Here is a 19,720-nt window from a genome sequence, read left to right as displayed (position 1 = left end):
CTCTGCAGTTAGTCTTATGGACATTATAATGACACCGCTCTGTTACTAAAATCCAACAAAGAGTCAGTCAGTCATTTAGAGCACTTTATGAAACTGAAGGCAGATTAATCTCTCTGGTTTTAGAAAACTTTGGACTTTAAATTACGCAGGAAAGCTGATGAGAAATTTCACTTTTGAGCAAAATACAAGCCTCCTGATCGCTGCAAGGGAAAACTGCAGTGTGTAGTTAATATATATAAATCAGGGGTGTCCAAACTACGGCCCCCGCTTTTTATTGGCCCGCGGTCCATTTTAAAAATATAATATAATTTGGCCCTTTGAAAAAAAAATAAACATTTTTTTTTTTAAATTTCTTAGTTAACCCACTAGTGCAGGGGTGTCAAAACTGATTGATTGGCCCGTGGCACATTTGAAAAATATAATGTAATATGGCCCGTTTAATTTTTAAATAATTTAAATGCACTCATTATATTACAGAGAAATATGTCCCATAAAAGAAAAAGAGCACCAAGCCCATCCCAGAGGACCCTGCATAGTATTTTATTTTAAATTAATATTATTATGGAAAATCCATGTGTCCTTCTCCAATAGCTTCTGATTCATCTGACACAGTGTCTCCATTTTTTTTTTCATAGAAAATTCTTTAGATTTAGCCTCTTAATTTCCCTCTCAAAGTGCACCAGATTCATACATTTCACTTTAAAAACTTAAAAAAATCTCCTGGGGGGGCATACCCCCCGACCCCCCTAGGAGGGTTGCGATCTCGGTTTGCTACTATTTTCACCTATTTTCATTGGACGCAAAAGCAGAAAACACTGGGTGTATCAATGGCATTTAACAAGAGGGGGAATGTATCTGTTTAATGTGCAAGTAAAGTGTTGCCGTGAAGAAGGATTACAATTTACGAAGACACTATGTAACTGAGCAGCTATACATGTCCTGATAAATGTGTTATTTTTGCAAAGTGGTCCGGCCCTTGGTAGATTTTTCTGTATGTGGCCCTCAGTGAAAAAAGTTTGGACACCCCTGATCTAAATGAATGATCAGTTTTGATCAGATCCATTTTTTTCACAATGTACCTTCATTCATTTACAGTATATTACAATATTTCTGAGGGATTTACTGTTTTACCCTCAAGTTCAGTGAGCACTTCCACCTTACAGGAGGACCTCATTTCACCTTCATCTAATCACAAATATCAATTTGCACAGCATGGAAAACTTAATTCAGGGTTCATCACAACATCATTTCATGTTCTCAAAGTTGTATTTTCAAGGCCTGGCTATACAGCCGCAAGTGCAGACCGGAGAAATATCCTAACTGCGACCAAAACAGCACAATCTTTATTTATAAACCAGAGTTTCACAAGAAAACAGAGTGCCAGTGTTACTCTCACTGGCAACTAGGTCATGTCACTACACTTGTCCCATTAGTAAAGAATGTGAGTTTCAGTATTTCATAACAGTGTAAGAATGTTATAGCCTGGTGCTTACCAGACCATCGTACTTCATTTCATTTGTATAGAAGGTCTGGAACTGCTGTAATTGGCAAACGTTCACTCACTTGGAGGCGGGTGTCTGTTGAAGTTTAAAATTATTGGATCTGCCCAGTGCCACTCTGGATTAGCCAACCAATCGCATCACGTTTGGTCAGACGTATGTCATAAGCATAGATAGTAAATAATATGGATGTAGCATCCGGGCTGACCTCAGTTATTCACACGGCATCCAATAATCCTGGTTTGTGCGCGTCGCCATCTTGTGAGATTTTTACTCCACCTCACTCCTCTTGCCGAAAAGGGGAATCGACGTCACGTCGGGGGGAGGGAGATAGCTGACGTATACCTCCGAGGCAAAGTGAGGGACAACGGGCGGAGAGCTGTCACTCAAGAGATCGCGCCAATACATTTTAACCTCTAAAAGAATAAAAACTAGCATGGGCCAAAAAAATTCACCCCCCTCAGTGTTGTCATGGAGATATGACCTAAACATACAGACTAAAATGGTTTTGTGGCCCAGGCTGTAAATAGGTTTAATAAGACTTTGAAAACGGCCTATCTAACAAGTGAGTCAAAGAAAAACTGCTCGTCTTGGCGCCACCCCCAGTGGCACTTTCTGGTTACTACAGTTGTAGGTCACTTCCTTATTGGATGCCGGTAAAAATCGCTGAGGTTGGGGCTTGGTCATGAGCCGGCTTCTGACGGTGCGTTTCAGTTGTACAGGGAACTCGGAAATGTCCGACTTCACTACATATTGTAGTCTATGGATCTACCGTACCTGGCAACGGTAACTTGCTAGAGCCTAACGTTTAGTTATTTGGATGAGAAAGGTTGTAGACGTCCATACTTTCCCGAGCAGATGCACTGGAACACAGACAGGTCGGAACTCGGAACTACCAAGTCGGAAATTTCCGATTTCCGAGTATAAAGGAACGCAGCATTCAACTGAAACTGGAGCGCGACTTCGACGTCATCGTTCTCAGCCACTCGCTCTGTTCGCTGATTGGACCGCCAAAAGTCTGGACGAGCAGAATTCCATGAACACACCGCACCCCCAGACTGACTACTGAAGTGAAATAAAAACTGAGCGGAAGTAGGTAGGCGGGCGGAGCCAGGCTAAGAATGTTAGTCATCTGGACTGAAACAACAGGGCGCACTTTCTGCTACTCAAACACACAAATCAAAGAAAGTGCTGCTGACAAACGATTTTCAGTAAGTGTCATTGTGTGTTTCAAATGTTGTTCTAAACATAGAAACACCAAAAAACAAATACCATGGCTAAAGAAAATAGAAATCAATCAATAAATGACACTAAAAACTCTTGTATCACCCCTTGCAGCTTTCAACAAAGGTCATGGCAAAGTATGTGCAGCATGCCGAGGTTCACCTCAATATTGCAGGTACTTTTCTCTCTGCTGCTTTTTTTCCAGGCTCCTCATTTTCCAGATATTGCATCAGAGGGGAGCTATTTTGCGCTACTAAGTACTGGCCTAACTACAGTTTTGACCTCTATGTCTTTGTTACAGTCTTTACTTTCTGTATCCTTTCCCAAAAGCCCTATCATCTTTCCTCATAATGACAGTTGTACTATCGGATTAGACTTGTGATGGGCAGACATTAAAATTGATAGATAGGCACAGAGTCAGAAACTGGACATAATTTGTTGTTACACTCCAGCGGAACAAAGCAGCATCCACGTGAACGGATGAGTGATATTCGAGTATGCTTCCCAAGTACTCTGTCAGAGTAACTACTTGGCAAAAGGTCTGCAGCCTTCGCATGGAGCCAAAACCGAAATTCATGGAGTGCTTCTCTGTGTTTTATGAGGCAGCTGAAGGTTAGGGCTCTCTCTAGACCAACATGAAAAGTTGTATTCATTCCAATGGACTCATCTCTTTAAAGAGTGCACTCTCAAACTGTTGATTAGATTTTTACTCAGTGTCAACTTTTGTAACAATCTACAACACCGCATGTATGTTTTATTAATCATTGTTTGGTGAGCACCTCACAACGCTTATAGTGGGAAAAGTTACAAAAGCCTTAAATAACATATTGCATTCTCTCCTTTCTTCTACAGTAGTTCTGTTCCTCCACAGCTCCTCACAATCCAATATTTGTTCTTGTACGGTCCCTTTTTTAGCCTAGCTACACAGTAAATTCCCCAGTGTTAAATATGCAGTGTCAAACTCCATTAACTCTATCTGAGTTAATATAACAACAGCTGGAGTAGAATGCCTCCTAGTGTTGGTGTCAATTTCGGTAGTTAAAAACGGGGTGTAGAAAGTACTCTATAAAGCTTTAAATAACACTATACAGTGTATTTTTAACTCTATTTTGAGTTAATTTAACTCAAAAATTTTAACACTTTGAAAAGAGTTAATTTAACTCCAATTCTGAGTGGGACCAAATACACTCGGAAATAGTGTTAAATTTAACTCTTTTAGTGTTATTTTAACACTTCAAAATTTACTGTGTAGTGACTTGATTCAGTCAATCAACTTCTTTGGTTATAGGACTAAAATAACTCAACAACTGTTGGATGGATCGTCATAAAATTTGGTACAGATAATGACTCTGCTGTGAAACACATTCCTATCAATGGTGTTAGTCTTTCTTAAATGTCCATTTTGAAAAAGCAATAGCAAGGTGTGTGTCGTGATCACAGCTGGCTGCTGTGCGTGTTTCCTCCTCCTCCTCCTCCTCCTCCTTCTGCCACTCCCCCCTGTCTGTCTCCACACCTGGTTCTCATCACCAATCAACTCACCTACATCTACTCCTGGTTTCCCTGCTGTCGTCGCCAGATCGTTATCATTCCCTACAGTGGTAACTATTCACGCCTGGCTCCAGTTGATAGTACTCGCTCTTCTTGTTTCTTGTGTAGTTTTTGTGATTCCTTCTTACTTGTGTTTTCCTCTGCCTGCAGTTACCCGGATCACTACCTCCAGTCTACCTACCTGCTGCACTACCCCTGGCTTCCCCATTCACCACCTGCTCCCCACCTCGTTAAATAAACCTTTTTATTTAAATCCTACTTCGCCTCTGTCTGCTCTTGGGTCCAGCATCGTAACCGTAACAGTGTGTTGTCACATTTTCCCAAATGATGACTTATGAGTAGAAGGTTGTTACATCTGTCTACAATAAGTTGCAATGCATAGAAAAACATTTGCTTCTTTAACATTCTCTTGTGGAAAAAAATCCATAAATGTATCCCAGAATTACAGACTACATGGCCTAAACGTTGCACCGTTTGGCTCTTTTTTTTTACACACACACACACACAAACTCACACGTACACATTCCTACATGCCCAAGCTCACAAAAACTCACATATTACCCTTGTATACATGTGTATCCATGCAACCCTAAGGAGACAGCTTCCTTTGCCAAACTCTTCTTCATTGGAAATTCCAGTTTCTTGTCTCAAATGTAGGGCTGGTAAAAGCCGCAGGCCCAGACACGCACCAGACAGTGGATAAGTTCAGATACGGAAGGAAGGAAGGCTCCATCCTTATTAATCTTTCCTTTGAGTCAATGCCTCTAATCAATACCTGTAAGTGCGCCGTGTATTTGGATTCAGCTGCTTGTACAAAGGAGTCCTTTTTGCTTCTAAGCAGTCTTTCAGGACTTTCTCTGCCACTAACATTAAGCCTTAGAAAAACTGGGGCTGTTAAAGATTGCCCTTCAATACGAAAGCATTCAGGCTTAAAGGGGAAACCGGCTGCCACTTAATTCCTGCCCTGTGTGGTCAATATTACTGTATCACTGTGATGTTGTGATAACACATCCTGTTAATTTGTTCAGCAGAGGCAGAGAGCTGACAGAACATTAATCAGGGAGTTAATCAGCAGGACTCCTCAGCAGAGGCGGAGCCCATCAACATGTTGTTCATGAAATGGATTTTTAATAGCACATCTCCCTGCTTTGTGTACAAGCAGGCCATGATTTCTTTGTACACTGTGAAGAACAAAGTGCGAGTAATTTGGTAATCATGTGCGTCTTCATGCTGCATGCACAGAGGGAATTTATAATTCTGCTTACACAGTCTTTTAATTGGGTTAGCTGCATGAACACATGAATATGGACACACAACCACACACAGACACACACACACACACACACACACACACACACACACACACACACACACACACACACATAAAAGCTGGGGTGCTACAGTGGGAGTTAATTCCTGATTCATTTTATAACTATATAAAAAAATCTCTTTTAAGTGGCAGTACGAGTCCCAAATGCTTTTAAAGTACTACAACGAGAATTACAAGAGAAAATTGCCACTGATGGAGAGGAACACTTCATTACACAGTGAAGCAGGATGTGGCAGAATTTGCTTTATCTGAAAAGGTCTGTGTTTAGCAGAGCCTAGAGCTGGGAAACTGTAAAGCTGTGTCCCAAAATCCAAACTACATGCCTATGCTATACAGTAGGCTATGTACTCTGAATACTAATCAACACATTTACATTTTGACAAACTGGTGCCGCTATAAGAAACATTATCAGCAAAGTTACTTCAATTCATCCTGAGGGGAATATGAATGTCGGTGACAAAGTTCATGACAACCCAGTCGGTAGTTATCGCGATATTTCACTTTTCAACCTGAAAAGTCAGCATGCTGATGGCGCTATAGATAAAAAGTCAAGGGACTACCAAAGGCACAGTAGACTAGGGGCCATCCTCTTGGGACCATAAGTGTCTGTATTTCACTAGAATCTATCTGATAGAAGTTCAGATATATGCAGCAAAGTGGTGACAACGTACTGGAAAATAGATAAATACCTCTCATAAAACTTCAAAATTAGGTAATGTTCAAGGATACCAGAATGCTAGATTCTAATTTGATTCAAAACCTATGTTCCTTTATGTGTGTGTGTGTGTGTGTGTGTGTGTGTGCGTGTGCGTGTGCGTGTGTGTGTTTTCAGTTTAATTATGAAGTATCTGATGTATTAGAGGTGTCACAGTCGTATTATGGTCTTTAACCAAAATTAGAAGAAAATCTCAAAGAAGACTTCATGATTCACGAACCCACAAACAGATGTTTTGTGCACAAGAACCAACTGACTAGTGATGAGAACATGTTCTGTATCTCATCTGAAAAGGGCAACATCAAAACATGCCCTTTTTAAAACCTCTTCCTTCTGCTGTACCAGCTTTCATCACACCATCTCTCTGAAAGATGTGAATGTTAAAAAATAAAATGAAATACGCTGGCCATGCAAGTATATTCAGATCATCCATAATATTTCCAGTGAAGAAACAGACACTCGGTCTTGGGACAGATGTCGGTCTTTATCTGTTGGCACCTTTTATATACTATCTATGGTTGGCAAACACAGGGGATTGAGGGTTAGGTGGATGTGATAGCTCTTGATCCAAGTTATCTCTCTGAAAGGTGGCAGGCAGCTGTGGTATTTACTGTAATCCTGTCTAATGGACTGGTTGAAGGGGTTCTTTGCTGCTGCTTGCCATTGCCCTGTTACTGTTTCCCAAAGTGGGGTCCAGTTGTGTGTCAACCTGAGGGGCTTCAAGGTATAGTCTCCTCCTAGAGACAATGCTGATCAGATCAGTTCCTACAGCACACATCAATGGGATACATGAGATCATTGTTCTTGAAGCAACATGTAGCCCTGGCATGCTGAGGAGGATGAGACAGTTTTGGTTCCTCTGGGACAGTCTTTTACATGGGTGTCCACTTGTTCCAGTGCCTTTTGTAATGACTCCTGGACTGGGCAAAATTGGAGTTCAGGGAGAAGTGGGGGGAAAGCAATCATCAAACAAAAGTTTCTGTTCTTAGAAGTCCCATCATAGACTAAACTCAAGCAAAAAGTGACAGATTTAATTTCCTGATAAGAGCGCCCAGAGAAGGAGGAGTAACCTGGACTAAAGAGTTAAACAGGTGAGCGGACCAGAAAAGATCGCAGACAAGACTGGACTGAATGAGGAGTGTGCATGATGACGCAGGTGTCTGCTGCTGAAGAAAAGTTTAGACACGTGCGGTGGAAAAAAGCGGAACAGGCGCCAGAGGTGCACAATAAAAGAATATTGGATGACTACTGACAGTGATCTGTGCGATGGGACCCCGTGAAAGAGGAGCCGATGTTGGTTATACCCAGACTGTGCAGTCAGTTATCAATTGAACTAATTAATACATTTTTGAATGCTGCTTAGAGAGGATGGCGGGCTTTTTACTGCTTTGTGTTTTTCTATTGGCGACGTTGCAGCGGAGCAACATGCAACTTGATGTAGGCCTACCTGCCATAGGTGAGTTAATAACAAGAGCTAGCCTACAACCCAGGTATGAAATAGAACAGGCACAGGTGGGCGACTGCAGCAAGAAACATTAGGGCTACAGACAGCTGGTAGACAAACACAGAGATGACAGGTTTCCTTCTTCGAGGTTAGATTAGCCTACGTTTGATTTTCACAAGTGGAATTTAGGCTGACTGCAGGTTAACCTTCAGAAGAAAATAAAAAAACGTGCTTTTCCTCAAACAAACTTTCTTCCGTACTGCTGAGTAAAATATTTATATAGCCTATTGCTGTTAATTAATGTTTGCTGAGTCAACGCGCAGCACGCCACAGGGTGGCATAAAGCATTGCTGGTTAGAAATCACTTTTTAATATGTAGCCACAGGCAGACTGGTTTAGGCAAGTTGTCACATGGATGATCTAATGTTGCGCCGCAGTGTTTCATTATTTTTGATTCAGGGCTCGTAATGGGTGTGTCACAATTTAATGATCCAATCTATATAATGATCTGAAACAATAATTCATCTATAAATGACCACTGCTGAAAGCTACAATCAGAAAAGTAATTTCGGCTATTTATCTTTTTTGGATGACATATTTACAGTGCATATAGGACTACATTACTCTGTGCTGTTCTGTTTAATGTAATGCTACTTGCTTCCTCTCCACTTCATTTCACCTGACACCTTTGTAGTAGACTACTTGTCAGATTAGGATTTGACATAGGTCTACAAAACACTTGATCACTGTATAAAATATGATGCAGTGTTATTGATTAAGCTACCCAACAGTATGCTTTATCAAGTAAATAAACTTTACATAATCTCACAAACTAACATTAAAATGCTAATTACACATTAATGCATCTATAATAACAATCCAATCTTTGATAAAGTAAAGAGTACTAACGGGGGGCTTTTCTGCAGAATGAGTAGGCCTACTTTACTTTGATACTTTAAGTTCATTTAGCTGATAATACTTTTGGACTTCTGGAATTTTGCTTGTAATACAAATAAAATGGAAGCGTTATTGCCACTTCTGTTGTAGTAAATAATCTGGATATTAGATTTTCCATATGTTTGACTGGAGAAAGAAGCCATTTGGCTGATCAGGACTGAAGTGGTTTTCCTATGGAAAAAATGTTTATCAGGGTGTATTAACTATAACAAGCTTTGGAAAATGTCATATTTTCCCAATAATGACACAACTGCAGAAATGACTACCAAAACTCGCATTAAGCTGTTTGTTCAGGCAAATCCAAATAAACAGTGTGTCCACCATTGCTGGTCTGTTCAAAAATATTTTAATATTTCTGTAAAGCAGCAATTTAGTGTTGCTCTTCCTTCAAGTCCACAAAGATAATCATACAGTGGTTCAAACAGCTAAAGAAAATAATTTTGAGTGAGACATTTTGCATTTAAGGAAATTGCCCTTTCACTCACTTGCCAAGATTAGGTGAGACTTAGATGACAAAGATTAGTACGTCTCTGATGCCTGGTATATCGTAATCTACAGCCAGCAGAATAGACTATAGCATTAAGACTGGAAACAGGATTATAGTCTAATCCAACTCCCAGCATCTCTAAAGCTCACTGACCAGCATGCTGTATCTTGTTTGTTTAGCTTGTACAGAGGGTGAAGTCAATTCACTGTTTTATGTTTAGTGATGTTAAGGATGATTCATAATTGGCCTTTAGACACATGAGAGTTGTATCAATATTCTTATCTAATGCTCATCAAAAATAATACAAACTATCAAACCATTCCTTTGGAATTGGTTTTAAAGATATTGCTTGAGGGAGGATAGAGACAAACAATTCCACAGCCTGTCCCTTTAAGTGTTTAAAGTAGGCCTATAATAGTGATTGATCAGCAGGATCAGGCTGAGGAGATCAGAGATAAAAACTGGTGCAGGTCCATGCTTTGCTAAACTAAGGTTCTCCACATTATCTCAGAAATGCAGGTTAACTGTTGGGCGTTCCATTGTTGTACGTTTTAGGGACAATAGGAAGCTTTGTCCTAAATGCTGACATTGGCATAGAGAAAGCTGTGGTACTTACAGATGGCCACAGCTAATTAAAAGTAAATATTTTTGTTAGAAGTGAGAAGTCTCCCCCACCCAAAAAAAGGCAATATAGAACGTGTGGAATTTTTTTAATTAATTCGCAGTAGACATTGCTGCAGACAAATCTGTAAACGCTCAAAAAGGGCAGCATATAGCAACATGCAACATAGGTGTATAATGTTTTTGATCAAGAGTTTAGTAGCCTGCACTGAATTATTTCCAACACAGACGGGAAAGTCCAACGTCTGTCAGTTTGATGTTGATCGTGTACTCAGTGAACTTCACAGGAAGAATTACCATTTATTTATGTCAGTGCAGCTTTGCAAGGTGGCATATGGCTTTGGCGCGGCCTGAAACTAAATAAATGGCAGATGACAAGCTCAAATCTCTCCCTGTCTCACTACATATTTACACGTACTTTCCCTCTGAGGAATGCAAAGATGGAGCAATTCCTCAACGTCTCCATCAACAGCTGTAATCAAACCAGCTCCTCTCATCTTTCCAACTCGTTTCTCTGTCTCAGATTGCATAAGTGTGGACTTGTGTCCACAGAGGTTAAAGCTTCTGCCTTTCCTTGGTAGCTTCGCTTACCTTGTGATCTTTGTAAGTTATCTGTATTTCATTAAGATGTTGGCTCACACCTCTTTCTCCCTCATTTCCTCTCTGGCTGTTCATTTCCCTGCCACTTCTATTTTCTGCTTCCCTCTAGACATTTAATGATTAGGGACTGTTGTTGTTGCAGCAGTAAAATAATGGGTTTGATCTGCGGAGGAGCTGCAAAAGGAAAAGAGAGACGTATGAACTTGAAGTATATGGGTATATAAGTGAAGCATAAAGCAGATGTGTACAATATAGGGGGCTATTACTTTAAGAATGACTCTACGCGTGTGGAATTTCCACATATGATTTAATCTGATTTTCAATCCAAATTATTGAGAGAACTAATGCCACTGTATGAGTCAGTGATAACAGGGGATAATATAATCATCAGGTCCAAAATGTTCATAAGGTCATATACAGTAGTGAGCAGCATAATAATGAAACACTCAGTGGTTTCCATGAAGGAACGGATGAGTGAGTCACCAAATGTATTGGACACACATCTGATAGTGCAGGATGGTGCTTGTAAGGAAAATGATTCTCTTGAGTGGAAATTCTTCAACTAAAAACCAACAAACTAGAGCACGAGCTAAGCGGGCAGCATTTGTTAATTGAAGCAGGAAATGCTGAGTTATGCGTCATTTTTCTTTTTCTGTCTGCACTGCTTTTTTATTTATTTATCTGACATTGTAAATCTCACTGTGGTTTCATATGATAAATCGACTCCTGTGACCAACTCTCTGGATCCACTGCTGTGGCTCTGTTTAAAGTAGTCTCAATGCAATATTTTATGACATGTTTTTCATACAGTCAGAGCAGATTGTTCTGAGGATTTCAGGGTTCATGGATGCACACCTTATATACCTGCCTGGTATTACCTTTCATTCTTTATATTAATGCTTCCCGAAGGACAGCAATGGCATCTGTGACATTAATAAAATCAGTGTTATCTAAAATACCTTAAATCTGTGTGCCCACCTTTTTATGTGACTGAGATGTTAACGTAGTCACACTGGGAAGTTCATCACCGCCAACAGTTTCAGATACACAGTACATTTTGAAGTGTTAAAATAACACTAAAAGAGTTCAATTTAACACTATTTCCGAGTGTATTTGGTCCCACTCAGAATTGGAGTTAAATTAACTCTTTTCAAAGTGTTAAAATTTTAGAGTTAAATTAACTCAAAATAGAGTTAAAAATACACTGTATAGTGTTATTTAAAGCTTTATAGAGTACTTTCTACACCCCGTTTTTAACTACCGAAATTGACACCAACACTAGGAGGCATTCTACTCCAGCTGTTGTTATATTAACTCAGATAGAGTTAATGGAGTTTGACACTGCATATTTAACACTGGGGAATGTACTGTGTACCTCCTTGCGGATAAAGGATCAGCTGATCAGGACTTGATTTGTCAGCATGTTTTATGAAAAAAAAAAAAAATGCTGTTACCAATATATTCGTAATAAAGGTGGAGCTAGCTATTCTTATTACACAGCCTAGGCTCTGTAAACAGGTATGTACAGTATGTAAACAGGTGGTATACAAACAAAGGGGGCTCACCGTATTTAGCAACATGCCCGTTTACAGAACCTGGGCTGTGTACTAATACTGGCCCCCAAGTGGCCCAAAATAATAAGAAAAAAAAGTTTGAATGTTGTTTGATAAAATAAATTAGTCAATCAAGCCAAGTAAAATACTGAAGTGACCTTCCCCCTTTTTTTCTCCACAGTGTTGAACTGCTGTGAAGGGGACATTCTCCTTCTGCTGGACTCTTCGGGGAGCGTGTCAAACTACGAGTTCTCGCGCCTGTTGCTCTTCGCCTCCGAGCTGGTTCGCCCCTTCTCGTTGGGCCTCGGGCATGTGAGGGTCGGGCTGCTGCAGGTGGGAACACAACCTAACCTGGAGTTTGGCCTGGACGTCCACAACACTCAAGAGAGTCTGCAGAAAGACCTGCAGCACGTCAGCCAGCTGCAGGGAGACACCAACACCAAGGTGGCTTTGCGAATGGCCCAGCGGCTTCTGACCGAGACTGAGGGGAGTGTGCCAAAGGTGCTGTTGTGGCTGACAGACGGCGTGCAGCCTGGAGACGTGGATGGGGCCATGTCTGAGCTGAAGGCACAGGGAGTGTCTGTGTTAGCCGTGTCTACTGCCCATGGCAACTACCAGGTGTTAAAACGTGCAGTGACACCACCGTTGGAGTCTCACCTCTACCCTGTTGACATAGATAACATTGAAATCATCACAGAAGACCTGAGGGATGCCATCATCAGTACGTGTCTCAGTGTGTGTGTGTGTGTGTGTGTGTGTGTGTGTGTGTGTGTGTGTGTGTGTGTGTGTGTGTGTGTGTTCATGGGCCTGGGTGTGTTTGAAGTATGAGGCACTGGTAGCTCCATGACAACATAACTTATTTTAATAACAGAATCTCTATTTCTTTCCCCACGTCTCGTCTTATCTATAGAAATCATTCATGCAGAACGGCTGCGTGTGGTTCACTTGACTTCCCACAGTGCTGTGCTGCAGTGGCGCCCTGTTCTGAGCGCAAGCAGCGGTTACTACGAACTTGTGCATAGCTCTGTGTTGAAAACGCACCCGCAGACCAAACGCACTCTTCCAGGTGACTCCAGCTGGGTGGAGCTGACCAACCTGCAGCCTGATACTACCTACACAGCTTCCCTTAGCCCAGAGTCCAACCAGAGGCTGTTTAACACACTCTCTGTAAACTTCACCACACTTCCTGGTAAGAGAGACTTGATGTTGCCTTGTTTCTGGACAGAGACCCATACCACAAGGGAGCCTATTGTTTTACTGTCTGCACATTTAAAGTTTGTATCAAGTATATTATTATTTAATTTGCAACAACAACAAAAAAGCATCAACACACATAACCTGACTTGTTTCAAACTGTGTGAGGCAAACTTTGATTAGACCAAAAATACATTCCAATGAACCTTTATTTGATGTCCACCACTTCTGCCTTATCTCCACTCAGATGTTTTGAGCCCGGCGGTGGTCTCCGTGTCAGACTCTGGCCCTCATCAGATCCAGGTGAGCTGGGGTCCCGTGCAGCGGACTAGAGTCCAGAGATATACGGTGGAGTATGGAGCTATTCCAAGCGGACCCGTCAGCACGGTGACATTTCACAACCAGCAGAACTCAACCTTACTGACCGGCCTGGAAGCAGGCACCCAGTACCTGGTCACAGTCAGCGCTCTGCATATGAATGGAAAAGAAAGAGCAATGTCTGTCAGGGCGTGCACTCAAGAGGGTACATTTTCAGTTTGCATGTTAATTCTTTGTCTTTGTATATAAGTGTGAGGTTTTGCCTTTAATTTGCTCTTCCAGATAAATTTGTTGTCTTTGGTTGAACGCATTGAATTTTTTCTGCTTATTCCCTCTTAATTGAAAGATGACCTTTAGAGCTCTTTTTGTGAATCATGTATTTTAGGCTTCATCAGCTTCGGTTGATCAGGCAGTTTAAATCTTTCCCCTTGCTTTTATCTTTGTTTTTATTCCTGCAGCAGCCCTGCCAGCCCTGGCCGACCTTCAGCTGACCTCAGTGGAGCGTCAGGAGGTGCAGGTAGGGTGGCAGGTCCACCAGGAAGGCATCAAAGGCTACTGGTTGAGCTGGGAAAGAGAAAACTCCCCCAGCACCTCCTCAAAGCAAGCCGTCTCCTCCATCTACCTGCCGCCTACCTCTCGATCAGTGCGGCTCAAACACCTTGCACCGAGCAGTCGAGTGTGCATGTCCCCGGTCTACAGCTCTGGCCGAGGTGACGGGATATGTTGCACTGCGGAGCGGCACACAGGTTGGCTGAGCTGAATTTTATAATCTGCTCTTTTCCCCCTAATACCTGCAATTAAGTTCATATATGGCTGATTTGGTTCATTGAAGGAAGTGTAATTTCCTGTTTCTCTTCTCTGTGATAGATTCCAGTCAGCGGGGTTAACAACCAGATGCTGCAACAATCAGGCAGCTGGAGCAAAAACGCTCTTTGAACCATTGTATGTGGTGGATGCACTAGATAAACTGCTGTTCATTATTTCTTAAGTTAAACTTTTAATTTAGTAATAAATTAAAATGACAGATAAGGCTTCATCATGTAACCCAAGCCAACGATCCTTACATCATTTGTTCAAACATATCAGCTAGTGTTAGTGTTATCGACAATTATTATTTATTACTATGACAATCTATTGACAATCTGTAATGTCAGCCTACTCTTAAAGTGTATCTTACATAATTACAGATTTATCCACTTGAAATTATATGAAAATGTCCTTTTATCTCGCCAGTACATAAAGTCAAAACTTTGTATTTATTTTCCTAGCTGAGCTGATGTCGAAATCAGGTGTTAAATGAGTTGTATCACTAGTTTTAAATCCTGTAATAATACCTGTAATCAAGACATACAGTATATATATTGCGATATAAACCAAATAAATGTTTTATTGTAATTAGCAGTGCTAAAACTATGATTTCTAGTGCCCTGATAAACTGGGACCTGGAAAACTAAACTAGCCTATCGAGCTGTAATGCCTTTTGTTTTTGCATCAATTCAGTGGTCTGGAACTACAATACTTCTACTTCTTCCAACACTAGATGTTACATACATGTTGTCATATGAACTACTTTAATTTTAGCTTAAAGCTGAAAAAGCATGGAATGCCAGGTTAGAGGACTCATGTTAATGTTTTTCTTTAGTTACGCATAGCTCTCGCTGTGACCGATGCGGATAACTCCATTGGAACTTAAAGCCTAAATGCAGAGTTTATGTGTGAAAATTATTTAAATGTATTCATATGGCAAAGTCGTGTTACACATAGACTTTGCAAGTCAAATGTATCTATAAAGCACAATTCAGACACAAGGCAATTCAAAGTGCTTTACAGGGGCATAAAATACATCAAGATTAGACATTAGAAATTCCATTTACTTACTTACTTACTTACTGCCCTTTATGCCTAGTGGCATGTAGGGCAGCAACAAAGGATCTCCACTCCTGTCTGTTTTGGGCGAGCAACTCTGGAGGCCCATTGTACACAGTAGTGTTTTTTTCCTTTGTTGCTGTTTCCGTAACAATATTTTTTCTACGGGACTGGGTTGTTAGCCCTGTGCCCAACCCCCAACCTGGAGGACCAGTGGATTGCACTTTGTCAGACCTCTATCCCTCGACCTGACCGACTTGGGTGACCCTACCAGGAGCCTAAGCTCCTGTCGGTATAGCTCTTGGGGTCATTGAGGCACTCAAGCCCCCAGACCACAACAAGGTGGCAATCCTTCCGGGGGAGAAATTCCATTTAGGAGATAGTAAAAGCAAAGAAAATATATCAAGATTAGGCATTAGAAACTGCATTTAAGAGATGATAAAAAACAAAGAACAAATACAGTGCAAAATATTTTATTTCTCGTGCACTGATCGCGGTTTAAAGAAAGGTTTTTATAGTGTCATCATTGCAAAGTTATAGGCCTTACTGGTTATATTTGGAATTCTTTTATCATCAACTTTCTGCTTTTATAGTAGGTCTCTCTCAGTTGTTTATAAAATCGTTTTAAAAAAATTTGAAATGTTTGGATGTTGAAGATCATTGTGAATGAGTCAGGACAAAAAATAATATTCTGAACAGATAAGTCGGATCAGTTTTCCTCTTGGTTTCACTCAGTGGTTTTTGCATCAGAGGCCACACTGGCAGTACAGAGTCAAATCCCTGGTGTTTCTGCAATGCTGTCAACGATAAATCATAGTGAGGATGTGGTGCTTATAAAATTAAGTCTAAAGACAGACAAGTTGTCTCGTGAATGCATTGACTTCCTCCAAGTCAACATTTGTGCTAGTATCCAGGTAGTTGACCTTAAGGAGAAAATCCAACAGCTTTATGATGAACTGCTGAACATTCTTTCTTTTTTTCCAACTTTATGGACATGAGTTTTGGGAATCCCCAGGCTGTTCTCAATGCAGCTGTCCAGGACACAGTTCTGTGAGACTACTCAACGGATAAACAGCCTCATATCCGACAATGACCTCCGTTGTAAGTGCCAGGCACTTATGGTAATTTGAATTCCTTTGTCTGGAGTATATGTGCTGTTAATATGTATATTTGATCATTATTTGTTTTGCTTTTGTATGTTGCTGAACTTGTTTTTTCTGGTCAAATGTTTCTACACGCAAATTATATGAAAAAATAAATAAGATTTGTATTAAATATATATATAATTTCATAATAATTTGATATCTTGAAATTATAGATAAATCATTCCAAAAATACCATTATAAATGTGTTATTCACGTAGGTGTGGTCTGGTATTTGGTTGTTTATGAGGCCATCTAGTGGCTGTTAGTTGTAATCGGACAAGGATGTTGACAGGACTAAATGGATGAGACTGACCTTACTATTTATTTACTCAATTTAAAATAAATTTCCTTTCGCAACTTGCAACCCCTTCATGTGCCCCTATTGGGAGCTTGTTTTAATTATGCAGTGAAAAACATTTATTGGCCTAATTTTGCCCAAATTAATTGTTGGAATGCTATCTTAATATGTTACTATGTTGTGTATGTAGTTGCAATTATCTATAATATAAGTGTAACATATTCTTAGTTATGGTATGGGTTATTATTAGTGGTGGGCCGATAACGGCGTTAACGGCTGCGTTAACGCCAGACTCTTATCGGGCGATAAAAAAAATATCGCCGTTAATCTCTTAATTCCACCTCCTGTTCGGCTCAGGGGAGATGCTGTTCGCCGTCGGGGTGAACCCCCTTCCGCACGTGAAGGCTCGCTTCACGTGCAGGAAAGCTATAGTGTGAGCGGCCACAGCTTGTATTTTGGTCATATCTAACACTGGACTGCAGGCCTATATAAAAGTGTTGTACCTTTGCTTTCTTTGGGTTAAAAAAAACTCCATCAACTCAGTATCCGTCTAGTCCAAAAAAACTGTCAGCTGCTGCTGCAGACGGTGTGCAGACGTGCTCGGAGAATCGGCATCGGCGCATCAACAGTCATTCAATGCAGCGGCAGTAATCATACAACCGAACGGTGTAGAAAGTCCCGTCAGTTAAAAATAGTGATCCAGATTTTAAATCCATGTTAAAATCGGAAGGATATAAAGCTAGTTAGCTTAAAAAAAGTAGCAAACATGTCAACTGTGATGTGTTCAGGCCGGCTCAGTAATATGATTGATGTGTTCAAATGCAACACAAAAAAAAAGAAATTTGAGATTTTGGCGAAACTTGTTTTCCCAGCAAGATAAAATAGATAGTAAAGATGGAATGGAATTATGACCTGTTTAATGTCCTATCTAGAGCTATGATCATATCAGCAATTAAAGCAATAATACAAGTTCTATTTCAACAAAATAATAGAAAATTATCAATTTTGATATCAATAAAGACTTGGATCGTTAAGGAGTCTTGAAAATGGTATCAATATCAATACAAATTAACTCTCCTGAGAGAAATTAAGATGATTTAATTTTTTTAACCGTTAGTATTTACCGGTTAAAAATATTATCGGTTGACTGGTTTACCATGGACATCCCTTATACTGTATAAATGTATATCATACATTGTATGTTTTTTTTTGTGTTATCCCAGTTAAGTTTATTATTAATTTTTTATCATTTAATATTACTTTTAATAGTTCCGGGACGTTGGAGCAATAACCTGGTGTTTTGACACTTCAGTGTGCACTGTGAATTTGAAGTAATGTTCAGTTTTTGAATAAAGATGCAGCATTTACAAATGTTTATTTTTTTTATCCGATTCATCGATTAATCGAAAAAATAATCAACCGATTAATCGATTATTGAAATAATCGTTAGTTGCAGCCCTAAACAATTCATCGTTACCTCTTATGGCCTACAGTTCAAAGTTCATGTTTAACTGAATAAACAGTTTGTAAACACAAGTACATCTTGTTGAACATTATTTATTTTCATCACCAATTATCATAGTAGAACAGCTTCCTCAAGCAGTTTGTGATGCATGTTGGAAACAGGAGATGAGCCCCTGGTCTGATGCGCCACCTGGCTTGAGAAACACGTTCTCAAAGACTTACTTTGAGTCATTATTTAGGGAGCACACACATATTATGAATGAATTCAAATGAGCCATTTTAATCTAGATTAATCTAGATTAATTTCAAAATTAATCTAGATTAATCTAGATTAAAAAAATTAATCTATGCCCACCTCTAGTTATTATACCTGAAAAAGTAGGCTATGTATAGTATAGTATTTCTCTATAGTATTGGATGATTCCAAAAGTTGTTTTGCAAAAGCAGGTAGACTACACACTCTCACACACCTCTCCGCTTCAATGCAGGAGGAGATGGTTAGCACCAAACTCCTTCTAAAACATGTGAAAATGAAATGCAATTAAGGCTACACACTTGACCAGAATTTGATCAATAAGGGCTTGTTTTTCTTAGCAAGATATTTGGCTAATAGCCTTAATAACATTAGCAAAAGCTAGTGGTCATCTGTCTCTAGTACAGTTGTTAAGCGGCTGCTACCAAGTTATGACTTGTAGCAGAAACCAGTTTTCATTATAGGTGTGATTTACCAAAACTATATAGGCTACTGTGTGTAGAAGTGAGTGAATAAGTGAGTGTTATTTTCAGTAACCATAACAGCGAGAAAATATTGACATCAAACTCAAAATAAGGATTGAGTATTTACCATTAGACAGAGTGAAAGATTACAATGTTGAAACAATTTGCATACTGATGTTTTTTTCCAGAATTATTCTGGTGAAGGACCCCATCTTTTCTCTCGTGTGCCCCCACCCCCCAGAAATTTGTCTTGCATGATGCCCCTGTTGCCAGGGTGGCCTGATGATATAAAATCAAATCTTAAATTGCCATAATTATTATTGTTACTTTGCATAAAACCAGACCACAAGCAAAAACATACATGCACACAAACAAAAATTATGTAGGATGAGGGCGTAACATAAAGTTGCAAAGAAAGCACAATTCATTCAGGGAAGCTGATTAATCTCTTGTGTCTTATTAACCTGCACCTCAATCTCCCCAAGGCCTAAAACATAGTGTTGCTTTTAAGCTTTCTGAAGGCCTCACAGGAAATGTTTTACAAGATGTAAGCACAAGGGCAGGCCTGCTGTCAGTTTTTTGTTGTGATGACACAGGTTGGATCACTTTCCCTTGGCCCCAAGAAGGAGTGTCTTAAGTTAGTTTGACTGCACCTGCAAAGCTCAGCGAGAACACTGATGCATAACTTGGTGGCAGCATGCTGTAGGGTGGAAGCTGAATTATATTCATCTGACATACAT

At 40.1% G+C, this 19,720-nt stretch overlaps 1 protein-coding gene across 2 annotated transcripts; it reads left to right on the top strand.

Moving 5' to 3' along the window:
• The first annotated feature begins 7,454 nt into the window (after positions 1–7,454).
• Positions 7,455–17,257, top strand: LOC307249004 (von Willebrand factor A domain-containing protein 1-like). Of its 2 annotated transcripts, none has more exons than XM_080025593.1 (6): positions 7,455–7,772; positions 12,160–12,699; positions 12,889–13,167; positions 13,420–13,695; positions 13,952–14,236; positions 14,358–17,257. In XM_080025593.1, the coding sequence occupies exons 1-6, from the start codon at positions 7,685–7,687 to the stop codon at positions 14,375–14,377; spliced, it is 1,488 nt and encodes a 495-aa protein (XP_079881719.1). In that variant the 5' UTR covers positions 7,455–7,684; the 3' UTR covers positions 14,378–17,257. The 2 variants fall into 2 exon arrangements, with proteins under 2 accessions (XP_079881719.1, XP_079881718.1); XM_080025592.1 differs by having other exon boundaries at positions 13,949–14,236.
• The last annotated feature ends 2,463 nt before the right edge of the window (positions 17,258–19,720 follow it).

Source organism: Ammodytes marinus (assembly GCF_949987685.1).
Source record: "Ammodytes marinus genome assembly, chromosome: 4".
Classification (NCBI taxonomy): Eukaryota; Metazoa; Chordata; class Actinopteri; order Uranoscopiformes; family Ammodytidae; genus Ammodytes; species Ammodytes marinus.
This window is presented reverse-complemented; position numbering and strand designations above follow the sequence as displayed.